The sequence below is a fragment of the Colletotrichum godetiae genome (genome assembly GCF_030913485.1).
Source record: "Colletotrichum godetiae strain CBS 193.32 chromosome Unknown BDP55scaffold_67, whole genome shotgun sequence".
NCBI classification, from domain to species: Eukaryota; Fungi; Ascomycota; class Sordariomycetes; order Glomerellales; family Glomerellaceae; genus Colletotrichum; species Colletotrichum godetiae.
This window is the reverse complement of record NW_026851315.1, coordinates 1-19,438: the sequence shown is the minus strand read 5'-3', so window position 1 is coordinate 19,438 and position 19,438 is coordinate 1. Positions and strand designations below refer to the sequence as shown.

The following is a 19,438-nucleotide window of genomic DNA, read 5'->3' as shown; positions in this document are numbered from 1 at the left end:
CGGAATGCATATTCCGTTCGGCATAGGTGGATCGCGCCATATGAGCCGGAACGTTTTTTGCGGGGTGAGATAAGCCTGTGCAATCGAACAACGACAATTGTTCCCGGCAGCTGGGTCACAAAGCCGATGTTCGGATGTTGTTGAACAGTCGACAAATCATGTAGCACACAGATATTCTCTCCCTGCCAAGCAGCAGGACAGATGCTCCCACTCCGAGGCGCGGGGTTTGAGCGAGGTAATAGTAGGCGGGGAAGAGGCTGGTTTGATAACATGCATGCTCTTATCAGTGGAAATACCTTCACAACGTCACTTGGCAGTAAATTAGCTTCATGAAAACTTTTGTCTACTTTGACATCCCCTTAGGCCTCGTCGCGGAAGCTAGTGCACTGTAGATACTCAAGGCATGGAGTATTTATACCCAAAGAGTGTCGCGCTCCTCCCGTCATGGACAGAACCCAGCTTCCCAGCCAACTCATCTCAGAGCATCTTTGACTTTCACCTGCTCGACGTCCTTCCGATGGCAGCTCGAGCTCTCCATTTCGTCTGCCTTGCAGGCATTGCTACCGCTCTTGTCGATAGGAGTTCCCTTATCTTGACCCACACTATCAATGGCGTAGATCAGGCCTTCCAACTTGGCAACAAGAGCTACTTGGCAACATCCGGCTCACCACTCGCTGTCGCAGCCGCAAATCCCAAGGCAACCACCTCTCCGGGAACCCATATCGTCGCAATTAGCCCAGTAATCACTGGGAAGTACCTCCAAGATACGATTGCTCGGTACCTAGCCGAAGACGATGTATTCTCTGAGGACTTCCTTGAGACACTCATTCTGAGTTCTAACTGCTCTTCAAAGCTTGATGAAGCCGCAACAGCTTTCGTGGCATCCGTTGGGTCGCAAGTTCTCATGCTGCCTTCTTCTCAACTCGAGTCATCGATGCCGCCCCCCGGCCCCTTGCTTCTAGAGTCTAATGGCAAGGAAGTCACGCTCTCCAAGGTCTTTCGTCTCTACACGGACACCTACAGTGACTTTGTCCACGGAATCTACGAATCCAACGGGACTTATAAGGTCCTCGGCTTGACCGATACTGATTGGGGTTACCCCTTAGTCCCAGTCCCATCCCGCCTCTACAGTGAGGCCGACCCTCGGCCTCTGGCCGGGGCAAGAATCGGCGTCAAGGACATCTATGATGTAAAAGGGCTCAAGACTACGCTGGGAAGCAAAGCATGGACACAAATGACCACCGAGGCCAATGCAACCGCTCCTTCTATCCAGCGTATCATTGACCTCGGCGGGATCGTCGTGGGGAAGCAGAAAACCTCCCAATTCGCGTCTGCAGCTCACGCGTGGGAGTGGACCGACGTTTATTATCCCCAGAATCCCCGCGGTGATGGGTATCTCAGTTGCTCGGCGTCGTCCGCTGGTGGCGGGTGCTCTATTGCGGCCTACGACTGGCTCGACTTTGCCATCGGATCGGACACTGGCCAGTCCATGCGCCAACCGGCAGCGTTCTCGGGTACTTTTGGGAACCGCCCATCGCAAGGCCTCATGATTCTGGATGGAGTCATGCCCATCTCCTATGGTGCCGACACGGGCGGTGTGTTTGCACGTGATCCCCAGGACTGGGTGAAGTTCGCTAAGCTTTGGTACGACCCTTCGCTTCACCAAGACAGCAGCCTTAATGGGCTGCCTGAGCTTGTGGTTCCGGACTCTCTGGCGTTCCCGAAGCGGATTCTTTATCCCACCGACCACCTTCCGCTACAAAACACCGCCGCCGAGACTGTCCTGCAGAGTTTTTTGGCTCAAGTCAATAAGGCCATGAACTTGACGGTCTCGAAAGTTAACATCACAGAAGCAGTCGAGACCGTTACCGGTCGAGATCTTGACAGTATTCTGGCCGATCTGAACACTATCTGGACCTACACACAGCTCAAGGTCGTGGCCACACCTCTGAATGCCCACTATAGCCCTGATTTCCCTTCCTTGGATAGACCATTCCGAATTGCCTTCAGGAACTTCGCCCTAGATGTCGAAGGACACACTGAAGCGCTTGACCGAAGACGTCAGGACTCGGACGCCTGGCACCGCGAGGTCTTGTTCAACACGACTGAGAGCTGCTCCGAGTCCGTCATGATCTACGACATCGGTACGGGTGGACTTCCCTCCTTCAGAGAGGCTGAGTTGAATGAGTCTCCCGGTGCCGCCCTTCCTCAAGGAACTGGAACTCGAGGAGCTGGTTCTGCCCTCGCGTCCTATTTCGGGAGCGCAGACTTCACCATTCCAATTGGGCAGGTGCCTTACTACAGCAACATTACTTACCGAGAGGAAATGATGCCTGTGACCATCAACATGGTGGCAAGACGGGGTTGTGACTTTGTTTTGTTCAATCTCGTAGAAGAGTTGGCGAAGCAAGGAGTCTTGGGGCCTGTTGCTACTGGTTCGCGAACCTTTGTATGATACTAGTGCTGGTCAATGTCCCCTATGGGACTAAGCTGAAAGCATTCCTGTCAATGTCTTGTCCTGCCATTCTTCCCAATAGACAACGCCCGCAAAATACAAAGAATCAATTTGAGCCATTCCTTCATCTTCTTCATGGGTCCAGCCCAAGTCAATGCCAGTCGTAATCGTCTGGGTAAGCACCAGGCAGACTCTGATGCGAACCCTCGGCATACGAATACCCAATCATGGGCTGAAAATCATGGCCAGGCACATCCACAAGCCCGAGAACAATCGAGGCCTGTCTCTTCTCCCAGTACAACTCCAGGGTCGTTTTTTCCTGCGTCTTCATCCACGGGCACTTGTGGCGAGCCTCTTTGAACTTCTGTCGCTCGTGGTTGAGAAGCCAGTTCTCTTCATTCTTGGTCAAGGGAGTCTTAAGCGTCTTGACGCTCACAATGTCGTAGAAAGCGCTTGTGGTGTCTTGCTGGATTTGAGAAACTCCAGCTTCCACGTCGGCTTCTTGTGGTAGGATTGAGCATGGCGACGGGCGTCGCTTCGACGACTGCAGTCCATGGAATGCCATATCAGCTTCAAGATCGATGCCCTATGAATGATGCGTTAGCATGTTGACTTGAGTAGAATTGGAGGAATCGTTGGCAGTTACCTGTCCAAGTTCATGGGCTCCAGGCCAGTCGAAAAAGGAAGGAACGGTCGGAGACGTCAAGTCGACTGGATTATGTTGGGTTGTGATCAGTGCATTAGGAGCAACCATCTAGAATCATAATTAGCCGTATCAGAGACTATCACATAGAACAAAGTACTTGCCTCTCTCATAGCAGAACTGAAACCAAGCATGGTGCTCTTCGTTGCACCGCCGCGCATGGGGCTAGACTGAGTTGCCTGTCCAGAACCAGCGACAGACGCCAATGGATGAGAAGACAGAGTTAATTGGTTATCGTCTAAGCCATGGTGAGGACACTGCGACATGCCACCCTGCGGTAGTTGCTGCTGCTGGGCCTGCTCTTGAGTATCCTCAGCTTCAGTTTCTGCCTGCCCTTTGCGAAGCTTATGTCGAGCCGATGACTCTCTTCGCTTTCTGCGACACGGCTCGCATTGGCTTCGCTCCTTGATCAGGCCCATATGGGTCATGGAAGTCAACTCCGACTGCGGCTTGACTTTGCGGCACTTGCTACACATCTTCTGGGCTGGAGATGCTTCGCCTGAGGCCGAGGGTGCTCCATGCTCGTTCAAAACAGGTGGCGTAGGCGGTAGCAGGAGCAATGCGGGCAAAGGAGGCAAGGCACTGTTGCCTGGCGCAATTGGCAGAGCGAACAGAGTCTCTGCGGCGGGAGCCGATGAACCTGGCATCGTTGGAATGAGTCGAACGGGTACTCCAGGATTGATGGTAGAGATGGGAGCTCTTTGAGTTGTAGAGGGTGTTCGAGAGGAGGAACGCTTTGAAGCGGATCGTGAAAGCCGTCTCTGCGCTGGTGTCTGCGGTGTAATAGGAACGTCCAAGGCGTTATTTTCGGTACCTATGGCCTGCTGAGGTACTTGAGGCGCTTGTACGTCCGAAGTTGTGCTCTCCGCCTGCGCAAAACCAAGGTTGGCGTTCGCCAAGTGACTGGAGCGCATGCCGGGCAGATAGAGAGGGGTTGGGTCTCTGACTGCGAAGTAAGGCTGCGGCTTCAGTGAAGTTAGAGGAGAGCCAAAGAGCGACTCGTCGTTGTCATCGTCAAAACTCATGACTTGGTAATGAGAGGAGAAGGAATTGGGGATTGAGGTTCAAAGACTCACGACCGGTTGCGCGAGGTGGAAGGATTGGTGAGAAGGGAAAGGTTACGATACAAAGGTAGGAATAAAGAAGAATGGGTTGAAGGAAAAGGTTGAGAGGTTTTCCAGAGGGAGAAAAGAGCGACCATGAAATATCTAGAAATAGAAAGGAAGAGAGCACGAAGTCCTTGGGCAAGGTGAAGTGAAAAGGTGCAATTACATCTGGAGTTGCTTGCTTAATTCACGAGACAGGTCAATCACATTCACCTCGCTCCTTCCTTCAGCTGCGAGGAATACTCGGGCATTCCAGTCAGCAAAAGAATACACGAGTATTCAAGTGCGAATAGATCTCAGCGCAGTGAACTTGGTTACAAAGCCCTGCCTGATACTATGGCACCAACTTGGTTAAAGACATGTGTTAAACCCCATTGTTGATTTGTGAGCTCCTTGTGGCAGTCCAAGTAAGTACCTTATATTCATTCGACAATACCTAGAGACATCACAGTCATAGATTAACCTAGTCAAGTATCGGGGGGAAATATCGAAGCCCATGACTCGAAGTGGTCGAGTACCTCATTTGAAGAAGATCTCTATCGGTCGTAGTTGAGGAGAAGCGTTTTTATCTCTACCTTTAGTGATCAAGATTAATAGAGCAGGACACTTAGAGGAACGTGATGTTATGAGTACCTAGTAGGGTGCTCTTGTACAGGAGGCTTTGAGTCACTTCCAACTTTCACTACAAGTCTCTCCTATCCAACTTCCATAGGCCACAGCATGGGGAAAATGGCCACATATAACATGAGAATAAGTGTTACAGGCATTTATGGTCAACTCAATCACTGCTTAAAGTGAGGGCGGTTATTCTGTCATCGGGCCTTATCGTAACATATGCTCCAGAACACTCATGTGTAATTATTTATACGCAACTTATTAACCACGTACGCTTGTGAACGTCCAGCATCAATGAACCTTGAAATGCTGATAGCCATATCTACCTCACCTGATTTACCTATTGAGATAAGAAAGTCCGCAACTATTCAATGGGTCTCAGCTAAGATGCTACATTGCACAAGGCCACGAAAAGGAGTCCGGCTAGCAGGATGACAGAGTACAGAAAGACTGTGCGAGATCTTTCGCTGCTGACGGCTGGATTGCAGTTGTCGTGATAATCTCATTGCCAAATGTCTTTCCCGGCGCTCTGAGCTGATGCACCTTTTCTGAGGTAGTAGAATCAACTCGTTACTGCTGTTAGACACAGGTCGCAGTTTAATATAAGTCGAGGAAAGACCTGTGGTTTATCACATGTACACGACCAGCATACAAATTTTGCCCACATAATGCTATACTATCACCATATGCAGGTCTTTAATCTGGTGTCACAAGTTGATATGTTGTCGTAAGCTTCCTAGAAGCTACATGTAGGGTGAATGTGGTAGTGGTAACCTCCGACGAGCCAACCCGCAGGAATGCTGATGTTTGCGGAAAGGGGCTGACGGAAGCCCTCTCAACTGAGCGATGATTCATGCCATTTACCATCACTCGGTCCTTGCCATGCACTGTTCAAATGTTTTGGTTGGGGCTTCATGATGTCACCATTCTTTCACTGGCGCAGAAACGTCATTCTAGCTAACCGCATGCCGTATGCCAAAGATGACGCGCACGAGCACTCCAAGTGTATAAGATCTCGCTCAAGGAACCTTGGGAGATGGAGCAATATCCTTCATCATTCAGCACATCATGAATAGAATCGCCCTCAGACAAACCAAGCTTTTCGCTGCATCAGCATCCAGAGTCAGAGGCATGTCGTCCCAAAACCCCATCCATAACGCCGCCGAGGCCGCCGGCCAAAAGAAAGACACCAGTCCCTCCAAGCCTAGCGTGATCTCTTCCGAGGGCGCGATTGGCAAGCAGTTCAACCCTGATGGTAACATCGGCCAGATCGGTAAGTAATGTACGATGCATCTGATATAGCTTTAATTCTGATCTCATCTCCTTTATAGGGGAAGCTGTCGGCGGTCCTTTTTCGAAGGACGGCACCATTGGAAGTCAGTTTGATGCGAGCAAGGGAGGCATTGCAGGCACGGTGGAAAAGGCTGTGGATGGCCCCCGCAACCCAGCCAAGAAATAACATCAACTTAATGTAGTTGATTGATAATAATTTATTGGTGTATAGTAAATCAAGCATCTACCTTGATATTAACAAATACAACTTGCCCAAGCATTCTCCAGTGAATGTGGCCACTTCTATAAGGAGTCATGTTATTGTTGCCATGCGCTGCTAGGTAGCAGAAGCACGTACCCAAGCAGACCCACATATATACAGTGATGATTATTGTCTCTCCATCTAAAAGTGGGCTGCTCGGTGAACGCGGTTGCCTTGCGCCGAGGGTAGTGAGATTCGGGCACAGCTTCAAGACATGCATCATCCTAAGACAGTAACCTCTGTTGTTTGTCGCAACATCGTTGATGGGATTGGAAGGAAGATCCAGAAGATGTCTCAACCGACACGCCACTTCCAAGTGTGGAAACCATTCACCTGCATGGGGGCTGGTCTCCCGGCCACTTCAACTTACCTTGTTGACTAGGTAATACTCAATCACCAAAACGTATAAGACGTTGCAATTTTCCGTTGAAATACTCCCGAAGCTCCATCTTCGTACCTTTCCCAACCTCCCTACCGTATCCTACTTGTACCTTTCATAATAAATTTTGACTAAGTATCACCGCCGAAAATTACCGTTCCCTACCATCACGATGCAAGCACACCAAGACGAAAGGCGGAACGAGGCAATGCGCCTCCTTGCCTATGATTTCAATCGTCCCGGCCTGATGTCGGAGGCTCTTCAGACCCCGGGTTCTGGAGTCCTACTTGCTGGTGATCGTTCCGTCATCGACGGTAACAAGATTATGGCTCTCCTTGGAGACAGCCTCATCAGGACCTTCGTTATCGAGATGATGGTCAACCAGAACAAGGCGACCAGAGGTGAGCTGGCATTTGATAATGAAGTCTCTTTTAGCCTCGTTGGAAACAATAAACTGACATGTTGATGCTAGATGCCATCGACGCCCAAGTCCAGCGTTCTGTGAACAATGTTCGACTGGCAGAGATTTTCGACACCTTCGGGTTCGTGACCTGTCTCAATCTGAATCCATCCCAGGGCTTGGCCATCGGTGCTCGGACGAAGGCCGACACTATCAAGGCCATTATCGGCGCTGTGTACATGGATGGTGGAGACCAAGGACTCGACGCTGTGAGACGTGTGGCAGCACATCTCAACATTATTTAATACCAGTAATGTCAAAGCCTCCTTCTCCCTTGAGCTAACGATCAGTAGCCTGCCCAGACCATGAGGAAACCTGGAAACCCCACATTGGGGCACCGAGGGAACCAATCGGAGACCCCCCGGGAGCATTGCACACGACGTTTCTCGTCTTCGCAGCAGATCCAGCGAAGAACATCAAAGCAGACTGGGGTCAGCTTGGGTGTTGCATTCTTCTCTCAAGACCTGCTGCCGAGAGACTGTGTTGCCGTGGTCCTGGGGGGATTCCGTATGGGTCCCTTGGTGCCCTGATGCGGGTGTTCCGGGCTTCCTCATGGCCAGGGGCCTTATTACGGAGTGAGCGGGTACCCCAGGTCTCTCACTGACGTAGTCTGTGGTTATAGACCGTGATGAGTTCACTGTTCTACAGTATATGTAGTTGGAAGGACTCTCAGTCTAACTCACTTTACAGCTCATCTTGTGTTTGCCGGCATAGATGTGTCTATCTGGCATGGAGGGGATAAAATATGGGAGATCGGATACATACATGCAAGGATTGGAAGACGGAGGAGCAGAGGGTATAATGGGCTTCGAAATGGATCACTCTTTTGAAGGGCATGTTTTTGTTTGGGGCTATCGGTTCAATGTTTGATATACGTGGACTCCCCATTTTCTGGAATTAGCACTTTACACCACCCCCCTTCCCCTACCCCTGAACTTGAGTCAACACTCATTTGACGGCACCCCGATATCACCAACACTCAAGTTCTCAATACATCACATTTCGATTCTATGTTTCGCTATTACAATTGTGATTTACCGTCATGATATTGCGAGGTCTAAAATGTGGGACGTGTCACGTTTGCCCCTGACCTCATCAACATTCTGCGCCGAGGCTTGCTACCTTGGCGTGGCGCTGTAGTGGAATCAACTTGCAATACTCGTATTGATTGTGCTTATTACTTTGCATCTGACCCTTCAGCAAACTCTGACTTTAGTTCCCATCCCGTCGAGAGATGTTCAACTGACTTCATTGATGCAAACCTTGGGTATCAAACCCAATATCGGGCCTGGGAAATCGCGAAACCGAGCACTGGCCCCGGTGGTTCAGTTGGACTGTAGGCATGCACACGCACACTCAAGAGAACGAGGCAGTATTGGCCTTCAAGACGTGTAACGTCTACCAATAAGGCATCTCAACTTGAATCTCTTCCGTGCAGGCTTCCACCGAAAATGAAATGGGAGAGCAGGATTATGTGAAACAAAGGTACATGTATATCACACTGCCCGAGGCGGAATAGATGCCGATCAAGCAAGGCGCCACGGCCTGCAGCCCCCAGGCACGTCTGAGCCTCCCGTCCCCTACCGAAATCCAGCATTCGATTGGACCTCGAATCAATGCCAGGAACGTAAGCTGTACCACGGCAATTCATCTGAGGAAACAGTGTTTAAATGATTGATAAAACCACGAGTCTGCCTCCCCTTCCAAGGATGAGACATGTCGGATCAGATTGATGACAGCAACTGTCTACCCGCCCCTAGATCTCGCCCCCGGTTCCTCGTGGGGACGCGGGGCGAAAGTGGGCACAGGATGGGGCACCCCACGGGACTCGGGGCCGGCAGAGCTTGATGGTCGGTGGGTGCCTCACGCCCCGCTGGACCTACGTCGGCCGGATCCTTCCAGCCTGCATGCTATTGTCTTGGCTCAATTCCTTGGTAAAGTTTCTCCCCTCTCTTTCCTACTACACCTTAGCATTACCATCTCACTTGCATGCCAGTACATCCCTCCAGGGCTTCCTCATTCAGACAAAGCAAGTCACTCTCGGGTTATGTCAACTTCAAGATCGGTATAAACCCATACGGTAAACAGCTGAGTTTCCACGTTGAACCGAATATCGGGAGCCAAGGAAAGGATGCCAACCCCACGGCTTCAACGGCACATAACGCTAGCATTTCGTACTAGTTGACGGAATGTCTTGACATACGTCGCTCTCGCATCCTGCCGCCTGCGCCAGTCGTTTCATACTACCATTGTACTGTGCCTGTCTCTCAATCTTGCTTCACTAGAAAACGGTGCCACCTCCAACATCTGATCTGCGAGAAGAAGAAGCCTTGCTAGACTCCAAGGATTGAGCCTTCTTCACTGTGTGCCCGTCACCTGTTCACCCATCCACCTGTGTACCCCAAAGCCAAGCTTCCCCCCGCCATTCTCGCCCACAAGCCCAATGTGCCTTGCCCAGAGAGAAACCCAAAAAGAAGCCTAAAAGAACAAAAACCACATCCAATCCATCCGACTCGCTTCCTCGCCAAGAGCACCTACGGCACGCCTCGCCTTCGCCCGGTCTGACACCTCGCGGTGCGATGACGCACGATGATGGCGCAAGTTAGACTTAAATGCCTGTCTCAATGGGAGCCAAGATGGGCTGATTCCGGCTTAACTGTGTTTATTTGCAAGTTTTTTTTTGATCATGAGGTGTATTTCGCTACGCGGGACGAGAGTATATGAGTCCTAGGGTATTCCCACTGCTCTTGAAGGGGGACAGGCGAAAGACGCTCTTGCTCGGATTTTTCAAGTCATAGTTGGGAACGATCTAATTGGGCTCAATTAATACTTTGTAGCTCCTTAGTTTTCTTGTGGTTGTCAAGTACGTGATCCCACGATGCAGCTAACTCTCACTCTCCTGTCCCTCCTCGCCGGAGTCTCGACCGCACCAATCAAGGGTCTCGACCGCGCAACGATTCAAGATGAATACGATTTCATCATAGCAGGAGGTAAGACACACACTTTCTCACCTACTCCTAAGCTTTCTCGCGGCGAACTCACTCTTCCCACCTCAAAGGCGGCACCGCCGGTCTCGTCCTCGCAAACCGTCTCACCGAGTCCGGCAAACAGCGGGTCCTTGTCCTCGAAGCGGGGCCGAACCCCGAGGTCGTCTCCGCCTACAAAGCCCCCGGCGGCAACCAGTTCCTCGGCGGGACCGCCATCGACTGGTCCTTTTACACCACTCCGCAGGAACACCTCGACGGCCGCATCCTTCGCTACCACCGCGGCCGGTGCCTCGGCGGCAGTAGCGTGACTAATGGTTTCTACTACGGCCGCGGCAGCGCTTCCGTGTATGATGACTGGGTTAAAGTCGGGAACCCCGGTTGGGGATGGGACGACGTCTATCCTCTTTTTGTAAAGGTAACGCTCACGTTCAGTTGTACGGTTTCGGGTTTTGGGTACGATCCCTTAACATGACAATAGGGCACACACTTCAACCCCCCAACCGATCACCAAGTCCGAGGCTTTGACGTCTCCTACAAGACCCACGACCCTTCGGCCTACGCCGACGGCCCCCTCCAACTCGGCTTCCAAGGCTACGTCCCGCCCTCGGATGTAGGCTTCATTGAGGCAGCCTCCGAGGCCTTACAGATCCCCATTGTCGAGGACCACAACACGGGCAACAGCACTGGCGTGAAGCAGGGGACGGGCCATCTCGACGCCGGCTTCCTGCGCAGCTCTAGCTACGATAGTTACCTGAAGCAGGCCAAGGAACGGAAGAACCTCGATGTGCTGCACTTTGCTCCCGTGTGGAAGATCAACTTTGACCAGGGGACGGAGGGAAAGAAACCGAAGGCGGTGGGGGTTGCTTTCATGGACCATCCTACGGGTATCGTGCATGAGGTGAGGGCGAAGAAGGAGGTAATTGTCAGCGCGGGGGCATTTAACTCGCCTCAGCTTTTGATGGTCTCTGTGAGTTTCTCTCGAACCTTGCGGATGTGACATGATGAAGATGATCATGTACTAATCTCGATCAAGGGAGTCGGTCCAACCTCCCAGCTCAACGAATTCGGCATCGAACCCGTCCACATCAACGAGAACATTGGCCAACAGTAAGCTCTCCTTCCTACAGATCCCTCTTTTCATACTCTACATTTGATCACAACTGACATCAAGCCTCTCTAAGCCTCAACGACCACTCCGTCTTCAGCATCATGGCCCTCTCGACCCCCGAATTCTCAACAACAGACATGGCAGCAACCTACCAATCCCTCCGTGCCGCCCAAGACGAGTTCTACACAAACGGCACGGGCGATTACACGGCTCCGTCAGGTATTACAAACGCCTTTCAGAAGTTGTCCGCCGACGAGCTGCAGGCCATTGGCGCGGGCGACGTCGTGTCCGCGGGGCTGGCGAACCAGTCGCACGTCGAGTATCTGTTTGAAAGCGTCTTTTACCCGAGCGGGCCGACGCCTTATTACACGCCCCGCGGCAACGAGACCTACATCTCCCTGACGGCGTCAAGCATGGTAGCGCTTTCGAGGGGCAATGTGACGCTGAGGTCGAATTCTATGGCTGAGACGCCGAGGATTAATCCCAATGTGAGTAGCCGCGTTTTCTTCTTTCGGCCGCTCGACCTACTTTTCGTGGACTTGTTAACTTTCCTTCCTTGAGCGATGAACGTCAAAGAGAAACAAACAGATGAGCTGACCATTACAATATAGTACTACGCCCACCCAGCCGACCGCAAAATTGCCCTCGCCTCCTTCAAATACCTCCGCAAGATCCTCGCCCACCCGCGCATGTCAGAATACACTGTCGGCCCCTCCCACGGCGAAGTCTCACCCGGCGCCGGCGTCTCGGAAGACGACGAGGATGCCGTGCTGGCCTACGTCCGCGCCAACACGATCCCCAACTGGCACGCATCCGGCACGAATCAGATGCTGCCCGTAGACAAGGGAGGCGTCGTGGACCCGCGGCTGAGGGTGTACGGTATCGATGGGTTGCGGGTCGTGGATTGTAGTGTTATTCCTATCTTGCCTGATGTTAACATCGTGGGATCAGTGTATATGATTGGGGAGAAGGGGGCGGAGATGATCAGGGAGGATTGGCAAGATTTGTGAAGGTGATCTTGAACTCGAGTTATCTGATGATGGTGGAATTGTTGTGCGATGTGCTGTGCTCCAGGATGTAGCGTTCGATGTTGTCTAATGTGGTAATGAATACATCTTACTTGCAATCATCGTCCACGGCCATTTCCCTGCTCAGCCAGGTAGAAAGGTTCACACATTAGCAGCGTAGTTCCCTCACCGTCAGGAGCCGAAATCTTGACGATCAGCGACCGGCCGTCGGCTCTTACACGAGACTTCTACCTACCAGAGACGTGATATCACCCCTTGTCAAGCAACGAACCTTGCAAGCACTCCATTCCCGCCCAGACTTGCCATCTCAACTCTGCCAATCCTCTCTGATGACAACATGAGACACTCATCCGACGACAAGAAATGGCCAGCCAGATGCAATGAGATCAACCACTGAGACATCATGAAGTCAAACAGCATGGCAAGGTGGCAAACCAATGATGCTCATCACATAAAACGTGACACCCCCCCCCCCCCCCCCCCCCACCTGCAGTTGGAAAATCCGAGCCAGGAGACAACAGAGCCTTAGAGTGCGAGCCTCCAGAGTCCAAACCACAGAGCCTCCAGAGGCCTCCTCCTATCACTCTACTCCGTACCCAGCAACCCCTTACAAGTCAAGGGTAGGTACATCATAGACAAGGGTATGAAGACCAATAGCCCCCAGAGAACAAACCGAAGATCCAGACACCAGATGACAGTGATCTACTAACCATACTATTCGTCCATATCGGATATCCTCGCCGGCAGGTGGGGATTCATCGGGAGTGATCTCGACGGTTCGGCATGTCCTCTCCAGATCCAAGAGAACATGTCTAGCAGGGTAAGAAAAAAACCTGTACCGAGCCGAAGCCAAGCTGTTTCGAAAGACGAGACGGTGACAGACAGGCGATCGGCTGGAAGTATTCGGGGACGTGCTCACGGAAAACCCATGGGTGGAGGGAGAGCGAACACACGGCATAGATGCACGGGGTGAGCAGATTCCTGAGAAACGCACGCGACGTTTCGTGCCTCACCTTGTATGGCAGGCCCATAATTCACCACTGCGATGTGAGGGGATGAGGAGACAAGCAGAACAAACGTTGCGAACTTAGTACTAGACAATTAATCACATGGAAGGAAATGTTGGTAGAGATCAAGTTTGAGAATTCTTTTGTATTCTTCAGATCGAGTTGCGGGAGCGCCCAATCTCTCTAGTACACGATGGCCATGGCCAGCCGTAATCCCACCTCTTACTCGCCAATGTTAACATTCATCAATCATGCCGAACCAGCTTGGTTCCTATAGAATTCTTTTCATCCACCGCGACACTCTCGAAATAAAATAAGAAACTAGATGCCGTCCCGGTTGGGGTGTAGTTGATTCCCAGTCAAACCCAACGCCATATCCCAAATATCAAGCTAGTATGCACAGGAAATGGTGTAGCGAACTTAATGCCCATAGTAAGGTGCTAAAAGAAAGTGTAGTAGAGAATGTGGTGTTTTAGAGGAAGAGCGACTCCAGTCTTGCGAGGACTGGTTGCAGCGCAGCGTCGATGCGTTGCACCTTGGCCATAGCGACGCATGCCTTTTGCTCATCTTCTGATGCGTCGACGAGTTCGTAGCGGGCAAGAACCTTCTCGGCTTCAACGCCACCGAAGATCTCAGTGTGCGAGAAGGCTTCGGTGTCCAGTTCGACAGTAGATTCGGTAGCAGGGGCAGGGGCGGAGTGGTACAGAGCAAACTCAGGGTCGTTCTCGAACTCGTCATCAAAGACCTCCTCAGTGGCAGGAGCCTGAGACAGAACCTCAGGAGCCAGGACCTTGGGAGCCTCAATGGTAGGGAGCTCGATCTTCTCGTCATCAGACTCGAAGTGCTCGCCAACGAAGTTGGAGGACTTTCCGGAGAGGACATTGGTGTCAATGGTGACGGGAATGTCGGGAGTCTCGAGAACAGCGAAAACCTGGGGCTGGAAGTTGTAGGCGTCGTTGTCAATGTTCAACATGGAGAAGTCCATGTTCTGCTCGGGGAGCATGGCTACGCCGATCTGCTGCTGTTGGGTTTGGTTGGCGTAGGGGTTGATGTCCTTGGGAATCTGACGCTGCTCGGTTTGTCTCTCAACTTTGACAGCAGGAGCTTGCTGCTGCTGAGGGGCGGCCTGGGGGTTGGTGCTCAGGTGGTCAAGGAAGTTAGAGAAAGAGGGAGAAGCAAGGAGCATGCGGGTAAGATCCTGAAGGCGCTTGTTCTCGTCTTGAAGCGAACGGTTGTGCTGGCGAAGCTCGCCGTTCTCGGAAACCTTGTTGGCAATCTCGGCCTCCAGCTGGGTGATATATTCTGTGACGAGTAAGCAATCGAATTATGTGGCGCAGTGGAAGCGAGACTTACCCTTTCTGCGGGAACGGAAGGCGCGAGCGGAAACCTTGTTGCGCAGTTGGCGACGCTCCTTGCTGCTGAGCTTCTTGCCCTCTTCACTAGCTAGTAGTCTCTCGTCCTCGTCCATATCCTCCTCGTCCTTCTTGCATCTCGGCAGGTTCATGAGAGGAGAGGGGCTGTCGCCCTCTTGAGCGGGCTTAGCACGCATGGAGTTGAGGAGCTGAGTAATCTTCTGCTCGACAATAGGATCGGTAGGCTGCTGGCTCTTGGTGCGCTGCTTCTGGCCCATCTGCTGGCGCTGCTGCTGCTGCTGGATGATTTGTTGCTGTTGCCTCTGCTGGGCCTGTGCCTTGGCGAGCGCAGCCTGGGAGTGCATGCCGGGCCACAGTCTGCCGACATTGTTTTGCTGGGATGGGACAACGGGAGACTCCTGTCCGCCGATGGCGGTGGGGTTGACAGTGGTGTTGGGGAAGAAGTACTGGGAATCCGGAGGAGACTCGAACTCCATATCCATATCCAAACCAGTAGAGTTTTGGGAAGGAGAGGTGTTGAAGTCAAACATGTCGTTCTCCGGGCTCAAGCCGTTGCCCAAGTAGTCCATTCCATAACCGCTGTTGTAGCCGCTGATGTGAGAGTTGGCCTCATTGACCGCCAGTGTGCTCGCAAGAGCACCGGGGACGATGCCGGTCTGCTGCTTGTAGAGATCATACTGGTGACTGGGACCAGAGAGAGGTTGTGATGCTGAAGGCATCGTCGGGGTCGCGACGGTGCTGACTGATGGGCGAGTGAAGGTGTTCTTTGCCGTAGCAGCGGGAGAGAGCGAGGGAGACTGGTAGGACATGTTGTCGTACTCGCTGAAGTCGAGGAGGGCGTCGATGTTATCGACGTTCTGATTCGAGGTCGTCATTGCCGTCAAGAAGGGTTCGATCCCTTTGGGTATCGATATAAATATGAGGTTTGTAGTGGATTCGGGTCCGCACCGGTCTGTGGCGAACCGTTGTAGTGATTGTTAGACCCCGTGGGCGACGAGGTGAGTGATCGATGGAGATAACTCGGTTCGGTGAATGAGGCTCGTGACGATGGATGACAATGCCTCAGGTGGATGTTTCGTTTGGTGGTTTGGTTGGAGTTGGGAAGAAAGAGAAAGGGTTTGAAAGGTGGGAGGGAGAAAGAGGAAAAGAGGACAAGAAGAGTGTTGAGATAGGCGAGTAGTTTAGGGGGGGGGTCTGGGCAGTGGATGTATGGGAAGCGTAACAAGAGGGATTGAGCACGGGGACTCCGTTTCTTGAATGATTTGGGTGCCTGGTCCTCGGAGCAGCAGGGGGGGAAAGGCGGGCCAAGCGGATTCTGGGCGGGCTGAGCAGGGGGGTGGACGCTGGGGGGGAGTTGAGGAAGGAAAGGACCAGGAGTCCCAGGACGGGCGAGCAAGAGCGAGAATGGGATACTTTGGTACTTTGGTTCTTCGGGAGGGGAGTGAAAAGACGGGATCAAGGTAAGAGGGAAGGAGGCATGGAGAGAATGGGAGAGTACTGAGCAGAAAGCTCAAGACGGCAGACGGAGGGAAAGCGAGAGAGACGACCGGGGCGCTGATGGGAGGGAAAGAGGGACGCGTAAGCCGATGGACGACGTGTCCTGATTGGGATTAGCGCGGGGAGATGAGAGAGACTGGGCCGGGCGTCCTTGGCTGACGGGCTGCACCTTCTCGTCGGGTGGGAAGGCAGGCAGTGGTGTTCCTTCCCTCTCGCTCTTTCTCACTAGTCCATTCCTTCCTTCACCTAGGTAGTGTATAGCGAGTATTCGTCCCAGCAAGCGCAGGCAGGCAGAGGAAGGAACTTTCGGGGCCAGGACCAAACCAGTGGGCAACGGCAATCGTGTTCGGAGGTGGGTGGGAAAGCACGAATTTGCGAAATGCCAGGTACCTTCCTGCACCAATGCAAACTCACCATGTTGAATGTACTTCGTCCACGTCTGCGGCCTAAGGATGACGACGCCAACTACCCTTTTCGGCTCAGTCGTCGACGAATACTCGACCATTCGCTCGCAGTGATTCGCTCCTGATGGTCCCCATTTCCCTCGTTCTCTGCGCCTTTTGGCTTCTTTTGGTGAACCCCCGGAGCGCTGTGGAATTCAACGTGGATTCGCAAGCTCGTCACTCGCCAGAACAGCGACCGCTTGTTTTAATATTGAACTTCGACCACTCAGTACTCACTCTGTCGCCTGTCGCCCAACCGCAAGCAATGGCGCGATGTCGCCGTTTCGAAATGTTGCTGACGACGACTCGACGACGCACGCTTATTGAGAGAACTTTTTTGACTTTTTTCCTCCGGTCCCCGTCCCCTCGTCTTCGCCTACAGTACAGACGGAGACTAAGACCTGTTTACCCGCCCATTCTATCGTCAATTTCCCCTCGTTGGTGTCGTTTACGGCTCTACCGTATCGTCGTCGATGATGAATCCACTGCCAATCTCCTCTCACATCGTCGTGGTCTCTCGAGTTCTTCCGATAAGACGGAGCAGAATCTGACCGACAGACACAGAACGAAGCCGCAACCTCGAGGTTGATGAGATGACAAGATGGCGGGGCCGCGTATCGTTCGGGCGCGAGACCAAATCCGAACTGAGCGAATCGCTACGAAAAGTGCAAACCAAACCACACAGGCGCCTCGCCTGGCGCTATGCTGTGCTGTGTGCTGACCCGAGCCGACCAATTCACTGCCCGACGGAGACGGGCGGCGGGAAGTTGTGGTGGTGCGGCGGCGGCGCACCCTCCCCTGTTCGCTTTCGCTCGCGATGTAAATGACAGGTACTGAGTACTCGACTACCCGCCAGGTATAGCAGTGTGCATATGTAGCGATACAAAGGGTGCCGCAATCCTGGGTGTGGCTGTTCCGGTTGGCGCTCTGCCTCTTTTTGCTCTCGGCGTGGGTTGATCGTCTATCGACGTTGCTCTGAGCTCTTACTCTTCCCACCATCAACAAATCAATCGCCCTCGTTTGGTTTGTTCAAAAGAAGGTTGTTTATGCTCAGCCTCAATACCTGAACCCATGGCCTTCAACTCGTTCCAACAGCCTGACCCAGCTGCTCAAGATGGGCTTGGAATTTCGCTAGATGCAAATACCGACCACTTGTCCATCTTCAACCATATCAAACTCCCATGGTTCTCACTGTCGCCGTGCAGAACAGTACAGGCTCTCGCCGGTGGCATTTCAGCCCCCATTTCGAAGCAATCCAGACACACCTTGACACAGCATTCCCACTTGCGGCGACCTTCTTCCAACTCTCACGCCTCCCCTCGGTCACCCATCCTTTCAAGTCCTGTGAGCAGACTGGTCTCGGCGACTAGGAACACGGCGCGGCATAGACTTCATCTTGTTACGGACCACTGCCCACATCACGAAAAGGTCCCTCCGAAAAGGCTCACTGGTCTCCGTCCGAGCTTCAAGGAGGTGGTCAAGGAGGTAGTGGAAGGGAGAGTCCACGGCGTTTGGCCATGCGCTGACACCAGGCCGTCCCATTGTCGCGGCTCCAAATTCTTTTCAGCTCGCCCCCGAAGCGGAAGTTGTGCCGCCGTCTGTTGTTCACGGCATTAACATCTGGAAAAGAGTTTTGGTCCAGGGAGCCAAAGCCAGAGCCAGACCCGACGGCAACTTCAAGCGTCTCTTTCGCTCCCGACTTTCCGCACTGGACTGGGCCCTCAATGTGGTCGGTGGGTTAGATCCCGTTCAGGGGATCGCCCCGTTCGTTCTGGAAATGCCGCCCATGATCAGTCAATCCTGTGGGACGTTGTTGTGATTTCCGTTCCCTGACCCTACCGCGATAATTCATGCACTGCCACCACGGCCGTTATCACTATCGAAATCACCAAATCACCCACCGCCCACTTTTGATTCGCTCTCATCTACCCTCCAAATGGGCTGTGCCGTTGACACGCCTGAGCGAGCCATTGGGAAAGACACGGGACACGGCGTGGCTTAGATGAGCTTCAATACAGAGTAGAGCTGCTTATCCGCCTTCGACTGTCAACCCAGCCTTGTCAGGCGTTGGAAGGCGGCGATAGCCCTGGGTGCTGGCAATAAACAACGAGCATTTCAACACCAAGCGGGAACAATCATAACGAACTAGACTTTGGCTTAACAGCGGTCACTGCAGCGTCGCGCATCTTGCATCACCAATTTTGCTGGATTTCCTTCCCCCGGGCCACATTTCAGCAGGCGAACGTCGACCCGCGGGCCCTCCCAATGGTCGATGCACGATGGAAATTGGGCTTGTTACGGCCCCCAGACTCGAGACGAATCTCATGTTCCTCGCCATCTCGCCTACCATTGATCCGCTCAATCTGGACCGTGAACCGTCCGTCCACTTTTTGTCGCTTTTTTTTTTTTTTGACACATGCTCAAGATGGGTTCGCAGACGTCTCAGTCTTCATTCCAACTTTTCAGAACTTCTTTAGAGTCCAGACGACCATCAGTCCTTTCGCATCGCGAGACTGGGCCGAATATCGAACACTGGTGCCGCGATGACTGAGAGTCCGATCAAGACAGACCTGAAGCCAATACTTCCAACCCTACAGCAGAAAACCCCGGCGCCGTTTCGGCATTGCTGCGACAATGTTCCTAGCCAATACTACGGGCACCGTCTCGGCTTTCTGGCACCTCGCTCTGGCCCCACCGGTCCCGAATGTCCTCCCACATTCCCGACGTGCTGACTTTCTCGAGT

General features: G+C 52.7%; 8 protein-coding genes across 8 annotated transcripts; 6 read left to right on the top strand and 2 right to left on the bottom strand.

Moving 5' to 3' along the window:
- Positions 1-517: 517 nt before the first annotated feature.
- Positions 518-2,455, top strand: BDP55DRAFT_564224 (amidase signature domain-containing protein; the record flags this gene model as incomplete). Its single annotated transcript, XM_060570312.1, has 1 exon — positions 518-2,455. One exon carries the CDS (start codon positions 518-520, stop codon positions 2,453-2,455), a length of 1,938 nt encoding a protein of 645 aa, XP_060423648.1.
- Positions 2,358-4,183, bottom strand: BDP55DRAFT_772979 (uncharacterized protein; the record flags this gene model as incomplete). Its single annotated transcript, XM_060581157.1, has 3 exons — positions 2,358-3,041; positions 3,102-3,166; positions 3,259-4,183. The coding sequence occupies 3 exons, from the start codon at positions 4,181-4,183 to the stop codon at positions 2,607-2,609; spliced, it is 1,425 nt and encodes a 474-aa protein (XP_060423647.1). The 3' UTR covers positions 2,358-2,606.
- A 1,744-nt stretch (positions 4,184-5,927) lies between these two features.
- Positions 5,928-6,523, top strand: BDP55DRAFT_621013 (uncharacterized protein). The gene is made up of 2 exons (XM_060571344.1): positions 5,928-6,152; positions 6,211-6,523. Exons 1-2 carry the CDS (start codon positions 5,948-5,950, stop codon positions 6,336-6,338), a joined length of 333 nt encoding a protein of 110 aa, XP_060423646.1. The 5' UTR covers positions 5,928-5,947; the 3' UTR covers positions 6,339-6,523.
- Positions 6,524-6,964: 441 nt separating this feature from the next.
- BDP55DRAFT_733702 (ribonuclease III domain-containing protein) lies at positions 6,965-7,497 on the top strand (the record flags this gene model as incomplete). The annotated part of the gene is made up of 2 exons (XM_060580132.1): positions 6,965-7,193; positions 7,265-7,497. The coding sequence occupies 2 exons, from the start codon at positions 6,965-6,967 to the stop codon at positions 7,495-7,497; spliced, it is 462 nt and encodes a 153-aa protein (XP_060423645.1).
- Positions 7,498-10,011: 2,514 nt separating this feature from the next.
- On the top strand, positions 10,012-12,506 carry BDP55DRAFT_370849 (GMC oxidoreductase). The gene is made up of 6 exons (XM_060567100.1): positions 10,012-10,242; positions 10,311-10,654; positions 10,718-11,206; positions 11,273-11,346; positions 11,421-11,835; positions 11,959-12,506. The coding sequence occupies exons 1-6, from the start codon at positions 10,131-10,133 to the stop codon at positions 12,355-12,357; spliced, it is 1,833 nt and encodes a 610-aa protein (XP_060423644.1). The 5' UTR covers positions 10,012-10,130; the 3' UTR covers positions 12,358-12,506.
- A 1,348-nt stretch (positions 12,507-13,854) lies between these two features.
- BDP55DRAFT_564181 (bZIP transcription factor) lies at positions 13,855-15,630 on the bottom strand (the record flags this gene model as incomplete). Its single annotated transcript, XM_060570308.1, has 2 exons — positions 13,855-14,684; positions 14,736-15,630. 2 exons carry the CDS (start codon positions 15,628-15,630, stop codon positions 13,855-13,857), a joined length of 1,725 nt encoding a protein of 574 aa, XP_060423643.1.
- Positions 15,631-16,500: 870 nt separating this feature from the next.
- BDP55DRAFT_370822 (uncharacterized protein) lies at positions 16,501-17,644 on the top strand. The gene is made up of 2 exons (XM_060567099.1): positions 16,501-17,201; positions 17,260-17,644. The coding sequence occupies exons 1-2, from the start codon at positions 16,781-16,783 to the stop codon at positions 17,520-17,522; spliced, it is 684 nt and encodes a 227-aa protein (XP_060423642.1). The 5' UTR covers positions 16,501-16,780; the 3' UTR covers positions 17,523-17,644.
- Positions 17,645-17,766: 122 nt separating this feature from the next.
- BDP55DRAFT_757320 (uncharacterized protein) lies at positions 17,767-18,830 on the top strand (the record flags this gene model as incomplete). The annotated part of the gene is made up of 2 exons (XM_060580782.1): positions 17,767-18,180; positions 18,263-18,830. 2 exons carry the CDS (start codon positions 17,767-17,769, stop codon positions 18,512-18,514), a joined length of 666 nt encoding a protein of 221 aa, XP_060423641.1. The 3' UTR covers positions 18,515-18,830.
- Between the last annotated feature and the right edge of the window lie 608 nt (positions 18,831-19,438).